Source organism: Amphiprion ocellaris, chromosome 9 (genome assembly GCF_022539595.1).
Source record: "Amphiprion ocellaris isolate individual 3 ecotype Okinawa chromosome 9, ASM2253959v1, whole genome shotgun sequence".
Taxonomy (NCBI): domain Eukaryota; kingdom Metazoa; phylum Chordata; class Actinopteri; family Pomacentridae; genus Amphiprion; species Amphiprion ocellaris.
This window is the reverse complement of record NC_072774.1, coordinates 19,485,464-19,511,547: the sequence shown is the minus strand read 5'-3', so window position 1 is coordinate 19,511,547 and position 26,084 is coordinate 19,485,464. Positions and strand designations below refer to the sequence as shown.

At 38.1% G+C, this 26,084-nt stretch overlaps 1 protein-coding gene across 1 annotated transcript; it reads right to left on the bottom strand.

The window, feature by feature from the left end:
* Nucleotides 1–7,215: 7,215 nt before the first annotated feature.
* On the bottom strand, nt 7,216–16,250 carry ifnlr1 (interferon lambda receptor 1). The gene is made up of 7 exons (XM_023269033.3): nt 15,948–16,250; nt 14,734–14,860; nt 12,534–12,706; nt 12,255–12,436; nt 11,607–11,748; nt 10,367–10,494; nt 7,216–9,961 (listed from the first exon to the last, which is right to left on the bottom strand). Exons 1-7 carry the CDS (start codon nt 15,994–15,996, stop codon nt 8,954–8,956), a joined length of 1,809 nt encoding a protein of 602 aa, XP_023124801.2. The 5' UTR covers nt 15,997–16,250; the 3' UTR covers nt 7,216–8,953.
* Nucleotides 16,251–26,084: the final 9,834 nt, after the last annotated feature.

Genomic DNA, 26,084 nt, shown 5'->3' with positions numbered 1-26,084 from the left:
CTGTCTCATCGAGCAGTTTGCTTTTTAACAGTGTTCATTAGAGCTGCATCTGGTTGTCTGATTTTATATATAAAGTAAATCTGTATTTTTATTCTATCTCTCTTCAAATACTGTAAAACAAGCCAGCATTATTAATGTTTGTGTTGTCATGGTTGCATCTCTTTGTTTATGTATGTATTTGTGTCTGGTGGTGAATTGACTGACAGAGGTTAGAAGCACGGGGGTCCCGCAAGGAAAGAAGGCATCATTCAAGGCCACCAGCGTTGTATGGAAGGATGAGGGGTTATTTATAAGCTTTTAGTAGCCACACCTGCCTTTGGAATATCAGCACACAATACAAGCTCGGGTTGCCAGACCTTCTCTTCTCATCATACATCAGCAGTGACTGTCGGACTAAGAATAACTTGCTGGGACAAAGCAGTTGAGGGCCACTTTTATTAGTTCCTCTTTCTTTGAAAGACTCCTCAGCTTCCCAGTCCAGCAGGAACAAATCATATCAGTGCTGTCTTTTATTTCTTCACACGAATCACTGAAATGATTCAGCACTTTAAATAAGAAGCTGCGAAAGTACTGCTTACAAACTCCTGTGCAGCTCCTTTCGGTGCATTGCCTTATTTATGTAGACCATTCATGCAAATCATTTTGCTTGCACATTCCCAAAGCACCTAAAACACAAAATATATAATGGAGTTGCATATACACTTAGTGATACATGTAGGGCAAGCCAAGAAGGAATATATATTTGTTACACCTTCAAGATGCCTTACGTTATATTTAATCATTAATGCTTATTCACAATTTATGCTTGTTCTGTACTTTTCTTGCATAAATAATGAATAAAAGCTAGAATCAGTGGGATTGTGTGACAAATGTTTATTCCTTGTTGGATGTTCTGCCATTTAATCTGTGCCTCACAGATGCACGTCACAGATGCGGAGGATATCATGGATGTCTTTGGAGAGAACAGACTGTGAATTTGGTGATGTCCCAGCTGTACTAGATGCTACATTCAGGTCACTTTGCTTCGAACAAGTGACAGAAGTGGAGGATAACTGAACATGTTGGAGGAGTTGACATGTAACTTGTTAGAGCACTCATATGCACAATATTTTAATTATGAATTAGAAAAAGCAGCCATAAAGGAACTGTACGGGGTGTTGTTGAATGAATTACTTAACTGTACTGCTTTTAATATAGCTGCTTTGCACTGGCATCCGGAGCCATTATGTTTTCAAGTTGCGTGTCCATCTGTCTGTCCCTTCCATTCTCATGAAAGCCAAATCTCCGAAATGCCTCAAGGGACTTCTTCAAATCTGACACAGAATTTATTAGCACTCAAGCATGATCTGATTAGATTTGATTTGGAGTTTGTGAGCATATTTCACATTTGGTCAGATACTGAATTGGTAATGCAGGTTGGTTGAAGAGGTGTGTGCTTGTGTGAGAAGTATCCACGTTTTGTAATTTTTAGCTTTTTTTCCCCACAAATTCCATATTTGAACATTGTCTACTGTCATGGTTTTAACTTTGTGTTCTATCAGAATCAGCTTTACTGGCCAAACATGCAAACAAGTGCAAGTGATTTGACTCTTTTGACTCACCATAATGAACCTACACCCATTTACTCCTTTACTACATCTTCATGTATTATAAGTCTCAACAAACATGAATGAAAACTTAAAAGATGAAGGCATACACTGAGAGGTGATGGTTTTAGGTATGTGTGATTAATACAGTGCTTCAGTTTTCAGGTTTGTGAGTGCAAATTGTGCCAGTAAGTCTCATATCAGAGAAAGTCCCTACATACCATATTTTTATAACAACTTGGAGGCCAGTTTGATGTTTTTTCCCCCTCAGTTTGAACACCATGTTTACAGGCGATCTAGCGTGACCTGAGCCAGAGGCCAGGACATGAAAGGATACCAGACATTTATCATTTTGAACATGGCATGACTTACTTTTATATGGTGTTCTTCATGTTTTGACAAGTCATATCACTGTTACATACTATAACATCATATCACTTTTTTTTTGATGAATTCTAAAAATACGACTAATAGTTTAATAATACAAGTAATTTCCATTAAGTAAACCTGTGACAAATGAATTACTCTCAGCTGTCCTTTATTATTGTGTCAGGGTCTTTACCTTTTGTGCCCTTCAACAAATTTACACAGTAGTTTTGCAGCTCTTAGTGTGAGAATTTCACATATGCTGCCCTTTGTCATTATATATTAATGTGTAAAAAAACATTTTTGGTTTAGGAAAAGAAATTGTAAGTTTTTACAAAATGTTGGGAGGTGTATCCTCTCAGTTTTCAAAATCCACCCTTCAGTTTAAATACTGAAATTATTATTTTTCCACTAGGAATTGTCTTGGTTCAGACTAAATATTAATAAACTTTCTTTCCCTATCCTCTTACCTGCTGGTGATTGGGCCCAGAATAGATCTTAATGGACACCAAAGTCTCCGGGATGATTCATCATTTCCTGGCCAGCCTTGACAGCTGTTTCCATGCCTTTTTCTAATCAAGGGCCCATTAGGAGATCATTAGAATGCACGAGTGGAAAGGGAGGGGGCGAAGTGATTGCTTCCAATTACATGCAGACTTCAATTCATCAAGTGATTTGGTCCGGGAGAAAGGAAAGTGCCTTTTGAAACAGGATGGCTGGAAGAAGTCTGCTGGTTGTCATTCACTCACGCCATGTCAAAGCCAAAAAGCAAAATGAAGTGTATCTGTTAGATGCTCCTTAAAGCCTGAACACTAGTCCTTTTTTTTGAAAGCTTTTTTTTTTTTGAGATTGTACTACTTCGATTGGAGAAGCAGCTAAACAAGATCTTAGTGGGTTAGGTTAATAATTGGACGACATTTACCTGCATATTTTCTCAACAGACACCCTTGACCTGCAAGAGCTGGGTCGCATTGACTGATGCCACGGGAATCCAAGTTAGCGCTTCTTCTTGGACAAAGATATTATTAATATGCAGTTTACACGCTCTTTTCTGTGGTAGCACAAACAGGGAGTAATATTTTATAGGAATTAAGTGTGTTTAGTCATATTTGGAAAAATATTTAGGAGGGAATTGTTTCTCTCCTAAAATCATTGTTTATACATCAGGTTTTTTTGAAGTTACAGGAATAAACTGTTGAATTTGGTTTAACAGACTCACTACAATGAAGGACCTAAGTGGAAAACTGGATATATCTAGTATAATTTATTATCGGTTTTCAGTATTATTACAAAGACTGAAAATGTATCTGTCATGGACAATTTTGTTGTCAACTTTTCCAGTTAAACTTTTAACAGTAAATGTTTGTTGTGTAAATGAAGCTGTCTGCCAAAAATCTTGCCTTTTGTAGTTTGCTCACTACCTGCTAGTTAATATACTGCACAGATTGAAGTAAAGCCTTTTGAAGCGAATTGTTGACTTCAGGCCTTGTAAATAAAATCGACTCCACTAGAATAATAACATAAAAAGTTGCTGAAAAGTGGTAGAGATTGACCCGGCTGCAGAAGCTGTCAACAGTGCAGAAATAATTCTTAAATTGACATTTTTCTTTATTTAATGTGAAAAATAAGCCGTACAAGCTGCACGGTTATCTTCAGTAGTAATAGAAAATAACATTGGCCAAGATTATTACATAACTTACCCCATATACGCCAGGGCAAAACAAAACAAAATAACCCACCTCCTAGAAAGATATGGGCCAAGATGAACACAATATTACACAAACTGGCAGTTCAGGCAGATCATCAAGCTATTTATAACGTACAGTGACAACAAAACGGTAATAAAGCAGCATAGCAATAATGCTGAGCCTCATTTTAGTTAAACTTTTTCATTTTTCTCTAGATAGCTGTACCTGAACAAACTAATTATTATTATTCAAGCTAATGACATCACTTGTGTGCAACTCACACAAGTTATGCTATTTTGAAGGATGTGTGTTAACATGAAGCATTCATAAAGGAACTTCATAGTGTTGTATCAATGAAAGATGCCAGATTTAGATTTCTCAACAGACCCAGTTAACGTTTTTAGCAAGGATGCATTAAGAAAAGCAGCTTCAATTGAGAAAGGAGGGAATGACTGTTTTATACCTAAGACAACTGAATATATCATTGCTAAGATCTGGCAACTTTCTCCAACCTCTTTAGACATAATTTCTTCAGAGAGTATTGTTTTCCTTTGCTACACTTCCTACACTGGAACTGTGCCTTAAATATTGATAGAATATAACTGATTAGCAAATCTAACTGTTTACATTGTAGATTCGCAACATTGAAGCTACTAACAAGTGAACTAAATAAACATTGATCATCAGCTTATAGTACAAGGCTGGAAAACCTTGGGTCCTGCCATTCATGTGGATGGTATTTTAACACAAACCTCCTACCTAAACATTGTTGCAGACCAAGCACACTCCCCAATGGCAGTGGCCACCCCCCAGCAGAACAATGTGGCCTACCACAGCGCAAAAAACTGCTCAGGAACACAAAGAGCACTGACCCAGATACCAAGCTCCCAAGATCTGAGCCACAGAATGCACCAGAAATAGCTCGATCCATTAAGGCCCCACTTGCAGCCCACAAGACCAAACGGATCCATTGCCAGCGTCCCAGTGTCTGACACCACAGGTCTCATGTCCATTCCCTGATGGGTCAGAGCTGTTTCGGCACTAGTGGGACTTGAGATTAGCCAGGTGGTTTTAATGTAGTGTCTGATGAATGTATACTTCAAAACAACCTTCTGAAAAGCTGGTTGGGAATTTATACCTCAGAGGAGCCATTAAATTTTTATTAGAATCTCTATAAATCTATTACCTAGAAAATTCAAGGACACGAATTGAATTTGAAGGACACATTGCAGCTTTTTAATTTGAAGAGAAGGAGAGTCAACATGGGCATTTCTGGAGATCCAGCCAACCTTTAACTACTTGGGGAGTTACTGAAAGAATTTAGCTGTGCAAGGGTCAAACCTGGTTGCCTCCCATGCGCTTTCAGTGGTAGAAACGACTTAAGTGGCAAAGACTCTCAGTCAATCAATATATTCATTGATCCAGGGCAGGCAGATACTCTCGGCAGTGACTGAAATTCTATTTGTGCAGAAGTACTATTCCCCATTCAAAGGTCTATCATGGTTGTAGCATTCAAGGGTTAGGTGTGCAATCTCCCGTTCGATCTTCTCGGGACTTGTAGAGTTGAAAGAAAAGACAGACAGCCTTTTGGCAGACAAAAAGAATAGAACCTCTGAGTGCTGCTAGCCAACCAATGACTGGTTTTTGTACATCTGTCGAAAGAAGAGCCAAATGGGAAGATAGCAGGGAAAGAGCATGATGAAAAGCTTGAAAACATGGTCTGTGCAATGTCCTTCCTAAACGCACTAGAGACGAGAAATTCCTCACTCTGTGCACACTTAACTTCATGTTAGGGTGTTATTTCAGAGTGATTTGCCACAACTTAATATCCTCCCATGCATCTTTTGCTCAGTCCTCTTTGCAACATCATGCGTGATTCTCTTGAATGTAGTTTTTCTTGACTGTATCTTACCCAGTAGCTTAGTCTCTCAAATTTCCACTTACTTCTACTTACAAGAGCCATTTCACATATTCATGTCATAGCTGTTGTGTTTTTTTTTCCCTTTTTTAAAAAAAATTTTGCAACAGTGACCTTTGCTGTGCTTTCTCAGCTCTAGCGCTCCATTCATGTAAAATTATCCCTACTTTACCAGGTACTTGTGTATCAAATTTATTGTCACTGCAGGCACAGAGCCCACTCATATGTTGAGGACAACACCTCTAATTTGATTTCACGTTGGGTTTATTGAAATGCTTAACATTTGATGAAGAAAGGGCCACAGAATGCCCAAGGGTTATGAAATGTAACTTAAAAACATTTAGTTTATACCAGTTTGCACAGACTGCACACATTAGAAACCCTCAACAACATTCACTTATGCCATAACAATTTTTACAAAACCAACAGGAAAAGTCAGACATTATTACTTGTTTGTTTTCATGTAGCTTTCAAGGTATTGCACCACTGTGTTATCAAGTGCAGTGGCCTTGGAAAGAAGTAATTTCTGTGAGGTAACCTGACCATAAATCTAAGCTTTGACATGTTCATAATGTTTTGTATTGATATTATATTTCAGGATGTATTGATTGAATTGTTTGGACATTTTTCATGGTGTAGGTTTTAAGTATTTTGCTCCTATCCTGCAAATTGTACTCTAGTTGTACTTAGCCTGGTCTTCGGAGTTTATGGAAGTGTGTGAAGCTGCTCTTTTTGTCGTGTTGACTGTTTTTTTTTTTTTACATTTTCTGCTTTTGCCATTGATTAACTTGCGACACCAAAGTTGGATCTTTGTCTTGAATAAATATGCAACGTAAACGTGTAAATCTCATTGAATTCAGTGATTGTCTGATCTTGAAATTGACTGGTAATCTGTTATGTTATCTAGTTCCTTCAAAGTTAAGAACCTTTAAAGCAAACTGTATCTGCCACTGGTTTTCTTGTTGCCTGTTTATAGGTCAGACTTAATATCAATGGGAAATATCTCATTAGGGTATCGTTTAGCCATTGAATAACCAAGCTTACAATGGAGATTAAACCTGAGATGCATTCAAGTTTTATGTAATCCCTTGAAAAGTATCCCATGGATGCAGAAAGCAACACCTTTCTATTCTTCCTTTTGACAGTTAATGGGAAAATCACTTCCTCTTCCAGCTGCCCAGAAAGGAGTCATACAGTCTCACAGACAGCTTTCTAGTGAAATTCTATAGAACATAATCTGAAGGGATACTTTACAGAAAATGGTTTATGGTGTTCTTTTACTCTCGGTGTGCAGTCTGTTGTTAAACTCCTATTTCTGCATCAGTACCAATTTTAGGTTGCAACATTAAATATTTCAAATACTAATTGATTCGGTTTCTCAGGCTGCTGTCTTGGCCAGGCTTCCCTTTAAAAAGAGGTCATTGTATCTCAACAGGACCGACCTGGTTGATTAAAGGCTATACCCCCCTCCAAAAAACAGAAAACATATTTGTACATTATGTCCAAACAGGCAGAGCCACAATGACAAACTGTTCCTTGACTGTTAATTTCCACTACTTAGCAACAGGCTGTCAACTTGTACTTTGGATTCTTTGTGCAATCCACCTCACTTCTTTATGGTCTGACACAGTAAATGAGTACAGCATGTAGCAAGTACTTTAAGTGTTACACAGGTGCAGGTTTATTACTCTACCACATTTATTCATCTCACCAGGACTCCAAGGGGCCAGTTTTAGCAAATTGTCAATTGAGTAAATATATTTTTCAGAAGTCAAAATAAAAGAACACAAAACTGTGGTTGTGCTACAATTGCAGAGAATGATTTGAGGTTCTCCAGTGTACATTCTTATGATTTTGTGCAACTGAAAACTGACACAGTGTGTCTCTTTCACAAATGTTGCTGTAAAAAATAGTGTTTACAATGTGTCATTTTTTGATTTAATATGTTATCTCACAATGCAGTTGAACATTTTCCAATATGAACTTTACAAAAAACACATTTAGTAGAAATGCACAAGCTGTATATACAGAATAAAGAAAAGCTGCTACTTTTTATAACATTCACACGGAGGATATACACCTACATCTGTATTTTGGTGTACAAAATGTCTCTAAGTGACTCACACCACACTTATAAAACACACCTGACATTATTTACTTTACAGCTGTACATAGACGTGTTCAGGCTAATAAAAACCTAGCTGTTATCAGCGTGACTAAGGTTGCACCACAAACCCACCTTTTAATATATAAATCATGCTGTATTTTCTTTCTCTGAAAGAACAGCAAACTTTGAGAACAAAGTGCGTTTATGAACTTTGAAAATTAGAAAAAATATTTGCTTTTTTATTTACAGATGACATCATTCTGTGAGTTTCATACATCACTGATCATACTGAAATATGCTGGTGAGCACAGACCTAGGACTGTAGTCCTATCAGATATTTAGTCATCTTGCTCCTTTTCAAAAGGCTGAAAATATCACAATAGGCGTCGGACTTTGTCTGTTCTGCTTTTCAGCTGTAATGCAATCAGATTTGTTTTCATATCTAATCTTTAAGGCTTAGTGTCCACATTGTAATATGTAAGTGACCACACGCGGATTTGTGTGTTTAGTGTGTGTAATAAGTTGCAACAATATGTTGTCATAGTGATGACATAAATACCCACGATGATTATGTATGCTTAACTGCTTTTGGTGTTGTTTTTGCTGTCTAAGTCTTGTAAAAATGAAAACACTAGAAAGTTAGCATAAATACATTAAAAAATACAATATGATATGAGACTAAAAGTACACATTTGTTTCACACAGGGCAACCACTTATGACACACACGACACAATAAGGTTAAGTGCGCTACAGATTGTATCATTTAAATATGAAGTGAACTTTCTATTCAGCTTTTAACAATTCACCATCTTGTACAATACACAATCTGTTTGTAAAAATGTGTTTATGCTGTGAAACATTGGCTTGAAAAAGTAAACAAGGACTCTATAAATTACATATATACAAACTTTAAGCCCACCACTTAAGGCTATTCATTTTTGAATAGTTTACGATTGATAAATAAATCAAATATATCCAAGCATAATATATATATATTATCTAGGAATGAAATGTACTTTAAGATCCAGAGGTGATTGTTAAATCCTAGTTCTGGACAAATCTTGACTGTTTCCTCTCAAAAAAGAGAAACAGGAGAGTTTGAATCTGTTTCTGGTATCACAATAACACAACTAATTTGCATGAGTTCTGCATTGTTACCTAGAGAACCTGCCAGTCCTCTTCCCCATTTTGTCCTTTAGAAAACAAACAAAACAAGGGTACTGAGATGAGTCATCTGTATCGTTATTCAGTACAGGGGAAAAGTAAGTCCCAAAAGTTCATGAAGAATTATTCTTGAATTTGTATCTTCCAATTTCCCAGGAGAATTTGTCTTGATATCGCCACTCCTCCTCCCCCTTCATTCTCCTCACCTTCCCCATTCATTTTGATACCAGTCCAGTTCTGAGCATAGTTTGTCCTTTTATAATCACAATGCTCTGTGGCTGTAGGTCCACCAGGGACTGTAGGCATCCAGTTTTGTTTGTAACCTGATTCAAATATGGCATCACTACATGGCGTGCCCTGACATCCCTGGTGAAAATAAGGAACAACTGCTTGAGATGGGGAGTAATGGCTGTTGCAGTATGGGTGGGTTGGTGTGTTTACAGAGCTATCATCACACCCAGAGTCGGACCATTCTGAGCTGTCTAAGCACTGCAAGGATGCTAATGATGGCCCATCCGTGGAGTCTATGAGGTCTGATAAAAGGGGTTTTCTCTCCAGGTTCACTGGTGATATTGTGTCACTAGTGTTGCTCTGTAACTGACAACTGAGCAAAGGCAACATGAGTTTTCCATTGGAATCCCGAACTGTGTGGAGTAGCAGCTGACTTGCTGGACAGCCCTCACAAGCGGTAACATCAGATAATAGTGGTTCTCCACATGAGGTCAGCTTTGAACACATTCCTTCTCTCTCCCAACCGTCTTCACTGGAACACAGTGTTGCGTGACTGTTTTCTCTGTCTTCAGTGGTAGCCTGCTGAAAAACTTCATTTTCTTCAGCTGGGACATGGACAGCAACTGCACTGTAGATATCAGAGGACTGGGCGCTTGTGTCTTCAGGACTTGCAGTGATAGTACCCGCACCTGTGCCCACAGAGGAGCCACTGCTGCCTTGCCAGGCCTGGAAAGGAATGCCATTGGGAGAATAACCCAAAAACCCAACTGAGGGCAGGTCAGCCTTCCCCTTGATGTTAGCGTAAGTGGTTTGGTCGCTTTCAGTGCAGACGTCTATTTTGGAAATGATACGATTCCTATCTAGAATCTCCAGTACTTTACAGCTCCCAGAAGTGGTTGTCTGTTACAAAGATAAAGAAGACAGATCCCTAAATGTCAATAAAGGGCATGGTTGGAAAATATACCAACTGACAAAAACAAATGTGCTGACTTTATCAGATCTATTTAAAAAAAACTGTAGTTTAAACACTTTACACCACATTAACACAAAAAGCAAAGCCAACATAGATACAAGATCAATTGGTGAACCATAATGACACTCTGGAATCTTTCTTTCTTTCACTTTTCGAAAATAGCATCAGTCATGTTTGGTGTTTGGAATTACTTTTGGGTGACAACTTCACATTAACAAATTGAACATGCGTACAGTAATTCATGTGCCAGAGGGCTTGATTTTCCAGTAATGCAACATTTCCTTGTTGCAACACAGACACACCAAAGGACAATGAACAAACTGTGGTCTTACCAATACTTGTGGCATGCTCTTTGACTTTCCACTCTTCACGTAGTTGCACATGCATACAACTGATATTATTACTAAGGCTGCCAGAACAGCAGCACTCACGAGAAGCCATTGCAAAAGCTGAGTATTGTCTGAGGGAGAATAAAAATTGTTGTCAGAGACATGTCCAGGTGAAAAACAACACATCTTTAAAAATTAGACTTTATAACTGTGAGTTAGATAAAAATCCCATTATTACACATGTGCCTAGGCTGTTCTCACAGAGTAGCGCTGTAGGGTTGTTAAATATACAGGTACCTGCATGGACCAGTACTTTTACATAATCCCCAGAGGCAGTTGTAAGTCAGTTAACAGGACCTTATATAAACTCAAATGTACTCAGGAACATATAGAAATGGATTCCCCCTTTTGGAATTGGATAACAGTGGTTTTGAGTGTGTTTTAAAAATTGGATATGTTTATTTAGCCTGCCTGTGCAATATAGGAGTATGCTATCTACATTTAAGACTGTCAAATGTGAAAGTAGAGAATATACAAAAAGGCAAGCTAAGGTGAGAAGAATGTTATCTTTGCAGCATACCGTGCTATCTAATCTCTTGTCTCATGAGTTTGACAATAATGTGGGAGGGAGAGGTCAGTGCTCCAGCACTTATGAGGAAATTTTTCGCAGAGTAACACTTCATTTCAGTCACTATCAGGTAAGAGTCAGAATTACCATATGAACAATTGGGTTATTGTTGTAAACCCAATTTTTTTTAAACTTCATTGTAAAACCAGCGTGTGTCTAGTTTTAGCCAATGGACTTCACTCATTATATTCTAACAGTAAGACTTGGAGCAGAAGCAGACGTCTAAAAGGCCATGATTTATAACAAACTCTAATTTATTACCAAACACTACATTGTTCCAAAGTGGCTGCAATCACTTGAGGAGATGAGTGCAACCTGATTAAAGTAAAATGTAGAAAATGCAACATTTCGAAGTATCTTAATTCTTGTATTTTTTCCACAGCAGGTGGGCTCTTGACAGCTTTCTAGTAAGTTGAGTGAAATCAAACTTTTGTAAATATTACAAGGCTGTATCAGCTATTCTGTCACATTCCTAGAAATATACTAAAAGGTATTAACTATCCATTTGGAACGAGCAGAAAATTCCTGCATTATGCAAAAGAGCCTGTAATTCACACATATATGAACAAATGAGTCATTCACCCGTTTGCATGTTGTGGTCATCGTTTTGCTCACCTGAAAGTGTAACACAGAAAGAGGCGCTTTCACTCTCTGGGCGACCCCATTCAGATGATAACTTGTAGACCACATTGCCGCAGTATTTTGTTTGTTTCTTCTTCAAGTTGATAATGAACTGCTTAGTTTTGCTTTTTTGGATCTGGAGGCAGAATGGATAAAATGGATGGTACCGGATCAATGTATTTTATTACAGTTTGTACTGGTCGGATTAACAAAACATTTTTAGTTCGATATGAGCAAGAAAAAGCTCTAAGTATTGTGAAAACCCAAGGGTCATAACGAGAAAAACTATAATAATGGTAGTGTAGCGGTCAATATTTTAATATTTGCCATGTGAGTGAGCTTAAGACACATTGTTTAGCTTGTGCTAATACTTTAAAAAACATCATTCATCAGTACGTTTGTCAGTTTGTTACTGTATGGGACCTGTTCTTCCTGTTATGTAAGTATACAATTAATGGCATCAGAAAACATTCATAATTTAAGTGAAGCTGTTTTTCTCTGTTGATGCCTGTAATAATACCTGTGACTAATATGCAAGCAATACCTATCTTTAATCTATTATTATTATTATTATTATTATTTTTATTATTACATGACACATAAAGAATGCGTGTACAGTTTATTATTTCAATGGAAACTCACCTCGACAGGCCACTGTGGATGGGTGATATTCAAAGTATAAAGAATGGGTTTGGAGGACCAACTTTTGCTTTTGGCAATGATGTCTTCAATGGAGACTCCATTTGGCCCCAAGGGCAGGGTGATGTCAATATACAGGGATGACCCTCTTGTGTAATTAGACAAGATGGGTGCACCAAGAATAGCTATGGAGACAAGAAATGTTGATTTATCTGCATGGCAACAAACCACATTTGGCTTGAGGAAGCAGAGAAATGCATGAAGAAGCATGTTGATTCTTACTTTCTGCTAAGGGTCTGATCCTTGTGGTGCGGCCATAGCTTGTGCCGTTAACACGCACCCGAGCCTGGTAGTGTACATCATGAACCGATGGGGTTTCTGCAGTCAGATCACAGGACAGGCCCGTAATGTTCTGACACTCCTCTTTTTCCTGCCACTTCTGGTCTTTAGCATCACTGTAATAAGTATGCAGTACAATCAGGTTGTGGTCTTGGAAACAAATGGCAATGCATTAAACTGGGTTTACTGATGCACTGTGGTAACCAAAATGTGCTATGTGGAGTTTAGCTTCCAATATATAACTTTCTGTATTATTATTATTATTCAGCAGTGTGAATGTCTTAGTTGAAAATGTAAATGTTTTTCATTTGGGCTGCAGCTAACTAAAGTATTTTCAATGCTGATTAATTTGCTTGATTTTTTTCTCAAATAAACATTTAGCTGTTTTGTGTATAAGATGTGGGAAAATGATAAAAAAAAATGTTGATCAGTGTCTGAAACTGAAAATATTTAAAATTCAGAAGCAGGCATCAGACATTTGACATTTTTTGTTTAACAACATACTCAGAGCAATGAATGGATTATCAAAAAAAAAGAATTGTTGTAGCTTAATCCAAACCATGTTCTGTATGAAAATCAAAAAAACAAGGATTCATGCTTTCAGGTTCTGAAGCTGCTCTGTGCTGTAAATGGCTACAGTGAATTAAGCGCAGAAAAACCATCCTGACCACACAAAATCACCCATCTTCTTTTCAACACGCTTAAAAACCTTTTTGATGGAAACGAATGACAGCATTTTCATTTAACAAGGAATCAATATTGAGCAGGAATAGTTAAACTAGTTTTTCTCTGCAGCTAATTTGATGCTGGAAGTCTCTTCAGCAGGTGACGGTGGCTGAGAAAAAAGTCAATAGGATAGGGATTGCACTTGACATTTGTCTGTGACACTGCGTCATGAGTAATTAGACAAAATGACATTTCCACTCAGTTGAGGCCCATTTGTAGAGATTGAGTAAAATGAAAAGAAAATAATTCTACTTGAAAGCCATGAAAGCGCACTGTGACTGTTGCATTTCCATTTAGTGAGGAGAACAGAGTGCTGTGCACATAGGCTTCTAATCACAGGGGATGGGCCCTATAGATATTATTTTGTGTTGTTTCTAAGCCACTGATGGATGAGCTAAATCCAAGCCTCTGTATGGTGCACTTCAATTGGTGCATGCTAGTGTTTTGGCAGTACATTTCCTGAGCCACTAGTCTTTTTCTAATCACATAGGGAGGAGAGGAGGGGAGATAGTGACAGCAAGGGACAGCCAGATGGGGACCTCTTTACTTTGCAGGAAAATGCAATTTCTAGATGTTAAGGGATAAGAACAGCAATTTTCTATGTTTTTATGTGAACAAATCTCATTAAAAGACCAAAACAAACAAAATCCATCTTTCTATTCCCGTGTTCCCCAAACTGTGGCTCTTTACCACAGACTAAGTCTCCAAAAGCCCTGGTTTAAAAAAAAAAAAAAAACAAATAGGAATTTCATCAATCATCTAGATTTGATCAAACTTCACTTATACAATAACTGAGTATTTGCTATTTTCAGTTGCAGACATGCTGTGCTGTTGAGTATTTATGGTGTATGTGGAATCGCAGAATAAATTGTGATGGCCTTTTGCATTGAAAGAGCATTATTCACTCCAACAGTGAGGTTTATTCAGGTGATTTTAACAGAGTTTGATCATCAGTGGAGGTCTGTATTACTGACAGGTACTTGCAGGACTATTGTCGCATTGCTGTGGATCTTTTCATGGAATTTAGTGATGGCATGAAAACAGTACAATGGATAGTCAAGATACTTCAAAAGCATGACACAGTAATCCGGTGACAGAAAGCTTTTGGAAAAATAGGCTATATTTGAGTTAGATTCATTGTGTCACACTCTACATATTTCTTCTATAAACACCTATAGACCATCTGGTGATCTGGGCTGTGCTACAAATTTGTAACCAAGTCTTATTACAAAATATTGATTTTACAGTACCTTGACAGAGCCATCACGAGTATGATCTAACCAAGTGTTTACCCTGCATACACAACTTTTTTCCCTCCTTGGACCCACCTCTCTATATGGATCTTTACTCATGGGTGCAAAAGGGCAATGTAGGTGCAGGTGTTAAAATAATCATTCAGCTGTCATCCTGGTCTTACCTCCAGTACTGGACACTATAGAGCACCTTCTGCCCAGGAGAAGCAGGATTCACTGCCGCCCAGTGTAGTACATTGTGAAAGTTTTTCGAGACAAAATACACACTGTCCTTGCCAGTTGCAAGACAAGCTGTAGGAAAACAGGAAAAGTCAGACTCGTTTTTGTGATAATGCAGTGTCCTTGTTCTCATTGATCTGTTCACTTTCATAATTTGCGTTAAATTCTAAATCCAAGGATATCTATCTATCTATCTATCTATCTATCTATCTATCTATCTATCTATCTATCTATCTATCTATCTATCTATCTATCTATCTATCTATCTATCTATCATCTATCTATCTATCTATCTATCTATCTATCATCTATCTATCTATCTATCTATCTATCTATCTATCTATCTATCTATCTATCTATCCATCCTTTTTTTTATGCTTAGTACAATCTATGTAAGAACACTATTCTGTACTTTTTCACAGCGCTTCAGTACTCAGGTTGCATCTTTTTCTGTCCATGTTACAGCCTAAATGAATCGGACAATGAAAGTTCCCTCGTAGTCCTGAGTAAGACAGAGCTAATCAGTCCTTCTTATTTAAGACGGACTTTGCTTCTTCTTATGGTGGATCTGAAGACAGCACTTTGCTCCTTAACTTTGCCTGACACATATTTGTTACAACTAAGCTGGGACACGGGAAAAAGACACAAGTACGGGCAGTATAGTTCACTGTATTTTATAGCTTACAAAATGTATACACAGGCTGCATTTTAGGGATGTCAAGCCCCCGACACACAGCGCTTCTGTTTTACCGACCCAGAGCATATTAGACTTGTAACGTTTAAGCCCATTTATTTTATTGAAGATGTGAAATATTGGAAATTACACAGAGAGTAGTCCATTCGAAATTAGAATTTTCATAAGCTGTACAATGATATAGTCAATATTAAATCAGCCAGACTCTAAAATTAAATGGCATTTTCTATCAATCACTGTCACTTAAAATGGCCAAAGTCCTCACAGTGCTCTGGGACTCTCCTTCATTTCAAATGAGAGGCAGTGCCTCTCTGTCAAATATATTACTTGGCTTCATTGATGTAATGTTATTATTTATTTCTCCCATTAGAGGTACTTGGAAGAGAAAGAAGACCCATTCAATGGTTGACTGCTTTTTAGACAACATATATAAATCAAACTGTAGATTAGCTGCTTTTTACTCACCATAGCAGAACAGCAGAAGGATCATAACGTTCATTGACCACATCTTCATCAGGTATGTAAGTCACAAAAAAAAAGAAAAAAAAGAAATACTACTCTGGACTGAACGGCTGAAAAACAAAGCAACAAAAACAAAAATACATGAACTCCCTAATCTCAGAAATACTCCCAAACCAGACCTGAAGCAATGTGGAAAGAGCCGCAAACCCTTAAAGCTGTACAAGGTCTCAGTGCATTTTCCTTCCTCCGCTCCTCAACCATCTCTGATGTGTTCTAGGGAAGGAGTGGCTTTGCTCAGGTATACAGGTGTACTTTGGCATGTGTTATGACTTTGTTCCTGTTTTCTCTTCACTATATGTTCCGCCTACTTGCATTCACTTTACCAGTTCTCCATTTCCTTTTCCTCTATCTTACTCCTTATCCACCTTGAGGCAGTCTCTCTCTCTCTCTCTCTCTCTCTCTCTCTCTCTCTCTCTCTCTCTCTCTCTCTCTCTCTCTCTCTCACTTCACTCCCTCTCTCACTCTGTCTCTCTCTCTCTCTCTCTCTCTCTCTCTCTCTCACTCCCTCTCTCACTCTCTTTCTCCCTCGATGTCTTTCTCTGTACTTGTCTTTCAGGTTATTTCAGGTTTTTGCAGTAGCTTACTGGAAATGATCAAAGCATGAAATTGGAAAAACCGAAACTGAAAGAACACAGTCGTACGCACAAAATGTCTTAAGGTATGTGTATCTGGTTCTAAGGTCACTGTGTACATACAGGCTAAAACAGCCTGTATGTACAGGCTGCCATTCAGTTTGCTGCCAATCAGTTTGGGTAATAAACAAACAAACAACTGAATTAATGATTATATAAATAGGCAAATATGTTCTGTCACCAATCTTGTAATTACAGTCGTATAATTCAGGATGGTGTTGGAGATGTACCTTGTTTTGTTCAAATAGAACTCTTTGGGCGTCATACCTGTTTTGGAGTTTACAGATAGAAGACGAAGGACTTATCCATCTTATATTTATCAGTTGTTGTATCTTATAGTGTCTGCTTGTAGCATTGGCTGGTATACAATACAAACAGTTTTACAGCTTCACATTACTTACGTTAGATGTATGTAAAAACAACAAGCATGCATTGTATTATGGGTGCTTAAGTAAAACACAGCTCCGAAAAATACATCTTCTTAGTGTTAAGCTTCATATACGGAACTGTCGACGGGTGTCAAAGAAACAAAAGAAAAGAGGGCGGGGGGAAATAATTTAAAGATAAGCTGATGAAAATGGCAGTGAATGCAGCTCCCTTTCATCACCACGTCTTGTTCTAAAATTTGCTCTTCCAAATACAAGACTAGAAGACAGTATTGGTTCTACCTGTAAAATATTTAAGATTTGGAGAATAGATGTTTTACAAACAAATAGGACAGGCGTGTGCCACAAGCGCCTGTAAAGATGGCCCAATACTTGTTTCTTTTGACTTGTCCCAGCAGGAAATACATAAGATACTACCAACAAATCTGTGGTGGTTCTGTAAATAGGCCGACATCCCAAAGCTCTGACATGGGAACGCCCGCTGAAGGGAAATGCAGCCGTTATTAATGTAATATTAGATGCACCTGTGTCAACACCTCTGGCAGCCGTGAGAAACCTCTATTATGTGAACAGATGCATTGTTTAAAGGGAATCGTCAGTGTATTTCATGATGCAGTGACCCAGTTCATTATAATTGAACCTAATAATTAAATGCAATCCACGTAAATACCTCACATGGTCATATTCATGTGAATAATCAGATATTATTCCATCAAAGTAGCATCACGCCTCAATCACTGTCATCTATTAAATCCAACATATTTAAACCTTTTAATCTGTATTTAAGAGTAAACACATGAATTATAGCACAGCTGAATTACATGTTTAATTGGTTTAATCCACAACACTGTAACTCTCTTGTGTGTAAACAAACTGTTTTCATTTCACCTCAAGCTTTACAGTTCAAAGATGCATAAATAATTGCTTACTTATGTGGTAAAGAGCAAATCAAAATCAAATTTATCAAAATACAAGCCCACGATAAATGCATTTTAGAGAGCTAGAATCTGAAACCTTGGTGATGTAGTTTGTCCTTTTCCTTTTTTACACCTTCTGATAAAGGAATGCTTACATTGTCTCTATTCAGTCTATAAGCTTCACTCTTTCTCTGCTTTAAAGGTTTTCTGTGTAACAGTCAGACAACACTTTAATATTGCTACCTAGGTTTGTTCAGTTTGGTGCAGGAAGCATCCTGTTGATTATGTCGAAACATCCTGGACATCAGCCAAAACAGTGACAGTGACATCCACAAGACTCTTCATGACTGACTGGCATCATGTTGGTAGATCTTTTTTGTGTGTGCTCGTGTTCGAGTCTGTGTTGCTTGTTATTAGTGGATTGCATTTTTCTGCTAAAATTGACAGTGTTACGCGCTGTTGGTGCTTTAGGGAAGTAGGAGAGAGGCAGTGAGGCCCTCTGGAGTAAAGATAAACAGTCAATCCCTTGGATTTTTATAGGGAACAGTCCACAGGCTGTTGTACGCAACCAAGGCAGTTGGGTCAGCTCTCACAGACTGGCATTTAGAAAATGATTAATACATGTAAATTGCTTCACATTCTTACACAGAGCACCTTTAAAATATTTAGATATTGTGGTAGAAGTTGACTTAGTGCTGAAGCTTGCTTATAAATTCTGCCAACTCTTGTAATAGGTTCCTTTACAAAATCAGGACTTTGAAATGAATGTGATTGTTTACTTTTCTGCATTGTTCACTGCTCTCAGAGCAGAGATGTTGACGCACATGATGAAAATATTTATTCTTAAATGCTGTTACCTGTCAATTAATGTCTGGTAGCAGATCTGCACATTGAACATGGGCATTTGTTCTATACAAGTCTGCAGTATCCTCTCAAAAATACATTATTTTATGATCACGAAAACCACCTTATAGATTTTCTTGAATACTTCTTATTTAATGGTGATGCCTTTGATCTCACAAGGATTCTTAGAAGCAGAAAAAATAATACAAATGGCTTTCAATTCAGTATTCAAAAGCTATATTTTTTCTAAACACAGGAGGCAAAAGTAGATTGATATGGTTTGTTAATAAAGTTCTCTGATTCCAGTGCAGATGAAATCCAGAGTGACCATAATTTCCTGTTGACAGCAGGATAATTTGAACATAATCAAATTATAACCATTACAAATACAACAGAAGTCGATCTATTTTATATTGAAACAGGTAGACTGAACTGTAAATTCTAGTTAAACATGTTTTATAAAGGTATCTTTTGCTGATTCATTGAAAGAATATCATGTAAAGTGCACTTTGATTTGTTCAACCAAAGCAATGACAATCTACTAATTCATCTCACTGATGTCAAGTTTATTTCTGTCTCTTCCTAATATTGCACTCACTGATCTTTCTGTACACAAGCTGTTTATCATCAGGTGTTGTCTGTTTGCAGTGGATTATGGCCAGTAACACCTTAATATAGACACCAGCATCCTGGTAGTGATTTGCTTTGATGGTTGATTTTAATTAGGTTTTTGTTTGACCTACTCTTCTGTAACCAGTGTCATAAAAATATGCCACCTGGCGCTGTCACCGTTATATACCCCTGAGATCACTCCAGCCTTAAAGCCTTAAATTGAACTCTTTTTCTCCCAGATCAGACCAATCAACTTATCCTTGCCAGGTTATTTTGTGGCTTTACCACTGCTCCTTTTCAGCCAACCAGTCTATAGGATGGTATGAAATTCATCACCCTGGTTGTCAACAAAATGGAGGAGAGGTTAAAATTTGTTCTGAAAAGATTGTATTTCACTCTGAAAACTAAGATTTTTCCAAACCTAATTGAGCAGTTTTGATGTCTAAACCTAGCCAAGCCTCTAAAAATTAAATTATGAGAGGATTGATTTTAACCCAAAGCATAATATGTTCCTTAACCCAACAAAGTTCAATTTTTAATTTTGGTGCCTAGATCTGAATAAACAGCAATTGAAAACTAAATTGAAGTCTAAGAGTAAATGTGTGGTGAGGTCCAGGCTTGAAAGTCTTTTTGCTTATTTATGCCGCCACCTTCTCTCTATCCTCCCAGTGTGGACTTTATGGCTCTTTCAAAATGAAAGTGTTTCCTACTGTAATACAGTTGTTATAAATGTTTAGACATGTAATTTTTTTTTCTGACAAAGTGGCATTGCTACACAACAAAGATGGACGATTCAGAGTCTACTTTGCTGTCTTTTCAAAGTTAGTGACGGAGTTTTCTGCAGTTCAGCACTATGCACAACATCAATAAACTTGCAACACAAAAATCTGTAGCATCATCCGTCCTTTTATGCTTGTTCAGGATCCATTTATTGGGCCGGTGCTACAGGATGTTGCGTTATCTGTGATCTATTAATACAATAAAGACATTGGCAGGTGCTGTTTTGTTAACAATAAACAATGTCAGATGTCTTTTCATCATGACTTCTTAGTCTTCAAAGTTTCTCAATTCCATCTGAAGCTGAAGAAAAACTTGGGATGTGAGGGAAAATCCAATAATCAAATCTCTCCTTTGCTGCACAGTCTGATGCTGTTTCCAGTGACTTTTCCTTGGTGTGCTTCGGGATATTTTATTGTGCAAGAACCTTTCCTTTTTTCCCCTGTCGCAAAATTAATTCACAACGGAGGCATTCCTGAGAGGAGGAAAGGCTTTGATGTTGTTGGACACAAACTGAGGACATGTGATGTAGCCTGCTTCTGTAGGCTCTTGCACTTCAAGAACATCATCAGTGAATCACTCTTTGCTCTGTCACAGCAAATCAGATGTATCTTGCATCCCGTACCTCTCAAGCCCTCTTGAGTCATGGCAACTGTACAAAAGCTTTTGATCTAATTCCGTAAACACAGGTTGGACTGGACAGATTCTGGCTCTGAATCAGACCTCCGGGTGAGGAGACGCCATGTCGTTGATTTCTGGTGCAGCACAAAAATTTTGCAGAATCCTCCCTAATCCACCTTTACAATTCATATTTATTTTCAGAACAGTGTAAATTTCTCTGAAGTTACATGTTTCTGTTGTTCTCTCTCTGCTGATAACCTTATTTGCTTGTATATTTTTAGCAAAGGGAAAAAAGAAGAAAAAAGTGACAGATTAGAACCAGATGAAGTTGAAAATTATGATGCATCATTAATCATCAGTCAGCATCACCCTATGTATGTATACTATTATGTGACAAATCAAGTAAGAACTGAACAAATTGACTGTATGCTTTGTTTGCAGTAACACGGGACTAAGGAGGGAGAGTCCAATTTGGATTCTTGTGTGGAATTGAAACTGAGCCTCAAAGATTGGAAAAGGTTTGCAGTACTTTCACAGTACTGTGGTGAAATGTGTTGATGGCAAGAACATAGGCGATAATATTTAGAATCCATTCAGAAACAAAACAATCAGTGATCCAGACTCCTTGACCATTTACCTCTAGTAAGCGTGACAGTGGCTTGTTCATATATAGTGCTATTACGACAGCTGGTTTATGGCTGCTGAATTGTAGTGATAAGTGAGGCAGAGACCATGTTTTTTTGACATGAGGGACAAAGAGGAAGCTTGCTGCCATGACGCTGCACATTAGCTTCTCCTCCACAGCTGCAGCACCACAGGGTGTTTATTAGTGATCGAGTGGATGTAGGAAGAATGGGGGTGTGAATGTTAGTGGGTCTTGATTTGAACCATTAACACCAAAAAGAAGTCAGAGTCACACAGGCTATCAAAAGATAAATGAATCCAAGACATAGGCAGCATGCTGTATTTAAGGTAGTTTCCAGTCAACTGTCTTAAACTTTCAATAACCATCTGCTTTTATTTATGGTGTTTCAAGTGTATTGGATCTTAGTTAGATGTAATAGTAATGTTTCTGAAAGGTTTGAATCATATTCTAATAATATTGTTTAACTGGCTGTTTTGGCCACACTAAGTGCAGCCATAAATTAAACATCACACCCTTACTCATCTGTTTGTTTAGCCTTTATGTAACCAGGAAGTATTGACATTCGTGGCCGCTTTTACAAAAGAAGCCCTCCAAATTGGAAATGTAGGATGGGTTTTACATAACAACACACGTTAATCATTTACAACAATCATATTTCACATAATAGAACAGAAGCTATCAACTTGAACACTGGAGTTGATGTGCTCACTACTGCTTGAAAACCTAAAGGTGCAAATCTCAGTAATATTTCAGTGAGTTCTGTCACACCCCTTGCCGCCACCTTCTACCCCACACTTGTCCTCAACTGTCCCTGCTGAAAACCTCAAGTAAAATTGTTCAAAGCTCATAGGAAGCTTTGTACACTTGGCAGATGAGCTGCACTTCTGAGCAACATAGACAAGATGTGCAGAGTTTACGGGAAGTCATTGCTGAAAGGCAGGTCAGGAAGAGACAAGTCGACAAACAGGCGGGCTAACAGATGAGACACATAGTGGAATTTATAGACAGGCAGAATGAGAACAAGATAAAAATAAAGTTCTAAAGATGGAAAACAGCCTGGCTGGCAGGTAAACAGATCACTCCTGAAAAGACAATACATGGAATTTAAATCAAGGTGACAAATCTTGGCAGCATAAATGTTGATATACGTCAGTTTTTAAAACACCAGAGAGTGCGTAACCAGCCTTATAAAATCAAAATTGTATTCTGTTCCTTCTATAGTAAAACAGAAACAAAACAATTTAATTACCCCTAACAGGAAGTTAAGGAGCATATTATAATGAGCCATGAATGAAAAAGTGTCCAACAAGTATAATAGAAAATAGATTGATTCTTCTGAAGAACACGCTCAGTAATGACCACATAATGGTGTTGTGAGATGTGCCCTTTTCAGAAATTAATGAGGAATTATTTTGTTAATGTAAAATTCATCTACATTGTGTCTTGGGGCTAAGACCCTTGGTTTGATCAGTAATGTGATTTGTGTGGTGCACGCCTGACCTTATGCCATGGCATTATCCAAACCCATCAGTTAACACTAGATCATTATAATTTTAGCAGGAGGTGGAGGTGTTTGTGAGGGCAGCGAGTCAAAAGGGGAAACTGACTTGATAGCACAGCATTAAAAGTTTGATGAGAGAGGAACGCATTGAACTGCATAGACTATTACTGCTTTACATTGCAAGCACACAATACTTTCCGCCTTTCCCAGATCCTTGTTCCAACATGGGATTGCTAATGTTTACCCGAGTTGTTCAAGTGAATTATTCCGTCTTTTGAATAATGTATTACAACCTCATATCCCCGATCAGCAGGAGTCATGAATGAAAAAGATCCGACAGTGCATACTGTCAATATACTATAGTAATAGAAATATTTATTTCAGATCATTGGCAGTTGTGAATGCACACGTGAAAAAACATAACTCTGGTTAACATCTAAATTTAACATTTGGTTTTTAACAACCTAAAACATCTGTAAGTGTCCAGTAATTCACAAATTAAAAAAGAAAAACATGAAAAGTAGAGGAGAGTCTGAGAGATGCATTTGCTCTTCTACTGTCCTTTGTATCTTCTCAAGACTCATCAGATTTAATGTGCCCCTTTGTGGGATCCTGGCACACAAGTTAGGAGCCAGTGTATTCAGTTCAGTCATGGTTACAACAGGAGTATTTTATTTCTTAGGTGAGCTACAAAATATGATTTTAATGACAGTAGACAATGGTAAAAGTATGACATTGAAGTATGAGCAGCTATGGCCAGATACAGTAAACAGTAAAACCTGTTGGGAGTGTCATCATGAAAGTCCTTTCTTGTGTGAGCCACGTAGACACAGAGATTGATACAGCTATCAGTTTATGCACTGATAGATCTCTTCAAAAATATGTATAAGGCAGTCTCAGAGCAGAGGTTGGAGTAATGCCATGATGGTAGAGTTCATGCCATTTGAGCATGCTGCTGCCACAAATGAAACAATAATTTGACATATGGTAACCCTAAATGACTGTGGCTGGATTGCTACAAAATACTGAGATTAAAAGGGCAGCTCACTGTAAGTGGAGCATTCAGCACAATGACGTCAGCAACACAGATTGTGTTACTAGACTAAGGCCTCAGACCTCTAGAGGAATAGATAATACTCTGAGTCATAAGATAGCACTTTTTCTGATAGAGCTCTCAAATGACACGTTCAAGTCCCGTGTTTTAGCAGGTGAGTGGAGACCAGGAGCAGAATAACTCATCAGTGACGACTGGTGGGCAGGTGAGGAATTGCAGTTCTGAAACAACGAGGAATCAGATATACTGAGGGAAAGTGATACAGGTGAGGGTGCAGGAGAAGATGCAGGAAGAGTTGTCTAAATGACAAGCTCTCTTTTGAAGTGAAACATTGCTGAAATAGGTGGTTTTTGAATCTGTGGTTTGGCATGACACATTTTAGGCCACAACTCTGCTTAACTGTCCTCTTTTCTTTGTTTTTGTCTTTTTGTTAATGTTTTGTCAAAATGTGTTTTACAAATAGCCACCCTTTGCTTTGATTACTGCTTTGCACACTCTTGACATTCTCTCCATGAGCTTCTTGAGGTAGTCACCTGAAATGGTTTTCCAACAGTCTTGAAGGAGTTCCCAGAGATGCTGAGCACTTGTTGGCCCTTTTGCCTTCACTCTGCAGTCCATCTCATCCCAAACCATCTAGATTGGGTTCAGGTCAGGTGATTGTGGAGGCCAGGTCATCTGACGCAGCTCTCCATCACTCTCCTGCTGGTCACATGGCCCTTACACAACCTGGAGGTGTGTCTAGGGTCATTGTTCTGTTGAAAAATAAATGATGGTCCAACTAAATGCTAACCAGATGGAATGGTATGTCGCTGCAGGATGCTGTGGTAGCCATGCTGGTTCAGTTTGCCTTCAATTCTGAATAAATTCTTCAACATTGTCACCAGAAAAGCACCCCACACCATCATACCTCCTCCTGCTTCACGGTGGGAACCATGCATGTAGAGACCATCCGTTCACCTTTTCTGCCTCACACAAAGACACGGCAGGTGGAACCAAAGATCTCAAATTTGGACTCATCAGACCAATGCACAGATTTCCACTGGTGTAATGTCCATTCCTTGTGTTTCTTGGCCCAAATGAATCTCCTCTGCTTGTTGCGTTTCCTTAGTAGTGATTTCTTGGCACTTCTTATTTCTAAGTAATGATGGACTGTTGTTTTTCTTTACTTAGCTGATTGGTTCTTGTCATTATATGGTAACAGTTGTCAACTGTGTACCAACCCGACTTTAGCACAGCACAACTGATGGTCCCAACCCCATTAAGAAGGCAAAAGAAATTCCACAAATTAACTTTGACAGGACCTACCTGTGAAGTGAAAAACATTTCAGGTGACTACCTCATGAAGCTCATCAAGAGAATACCAAGAGAGTGCAAAGCAGTAATCAAAGCAAAGGGTGGCTATTTTGAAGAGTCTAAAATATAAAACATGTTTTGACAAATGTCACACTTTTTGTTTACTACATAATCCCATATGTGTTCATTCATAGTTTTGGTGCCTTCAGTGAGAATCTACAATGTAAATAGCCATGTAAATAAAAAAAAAAACACCATTAAATAAGAGGGTGTGTCTGAACTTTTGACTGGTCATGTATGTAAGGAGAGAAGTCACAAGCATTTTCATTGTACATTGTATAATGACAATAAAACTGATTCTGATCTCAAAGGTCCCATTGAAGCTGCACTTACTGTCTTTAACAGCTTTTTTAGTTTTAGAATAATATGTGTGCAGTATGTAATTATAATGTGGATTCAATTAAGATCCTTCAAATATGACTGAATTCCTCATTTCAGAAAATGTATTGTACATTAGCTGTCATGCCTACTTGAGCCAGTAGGTGGAGCCACTTTCTATTTAATAAGCGAAAAACAGAAAGTCGAGGTTTAGCTAGCCATGGGCCACCATGACACAGACTTCTCCTCCCACATTGCCCACTACCAGGACAGCCTTTCTGTAGCCAAGTGGCGACTGTAATGAACTGCCACTTTAAAGCCAGTATTCCATCTGTCGTTAAAAATATTTTTTTCAGTGTCGGGTAAAGTGTCACTGTCATGTCCACTGCTCGGTGGGTGCAACTGTAGGACCAACATCAT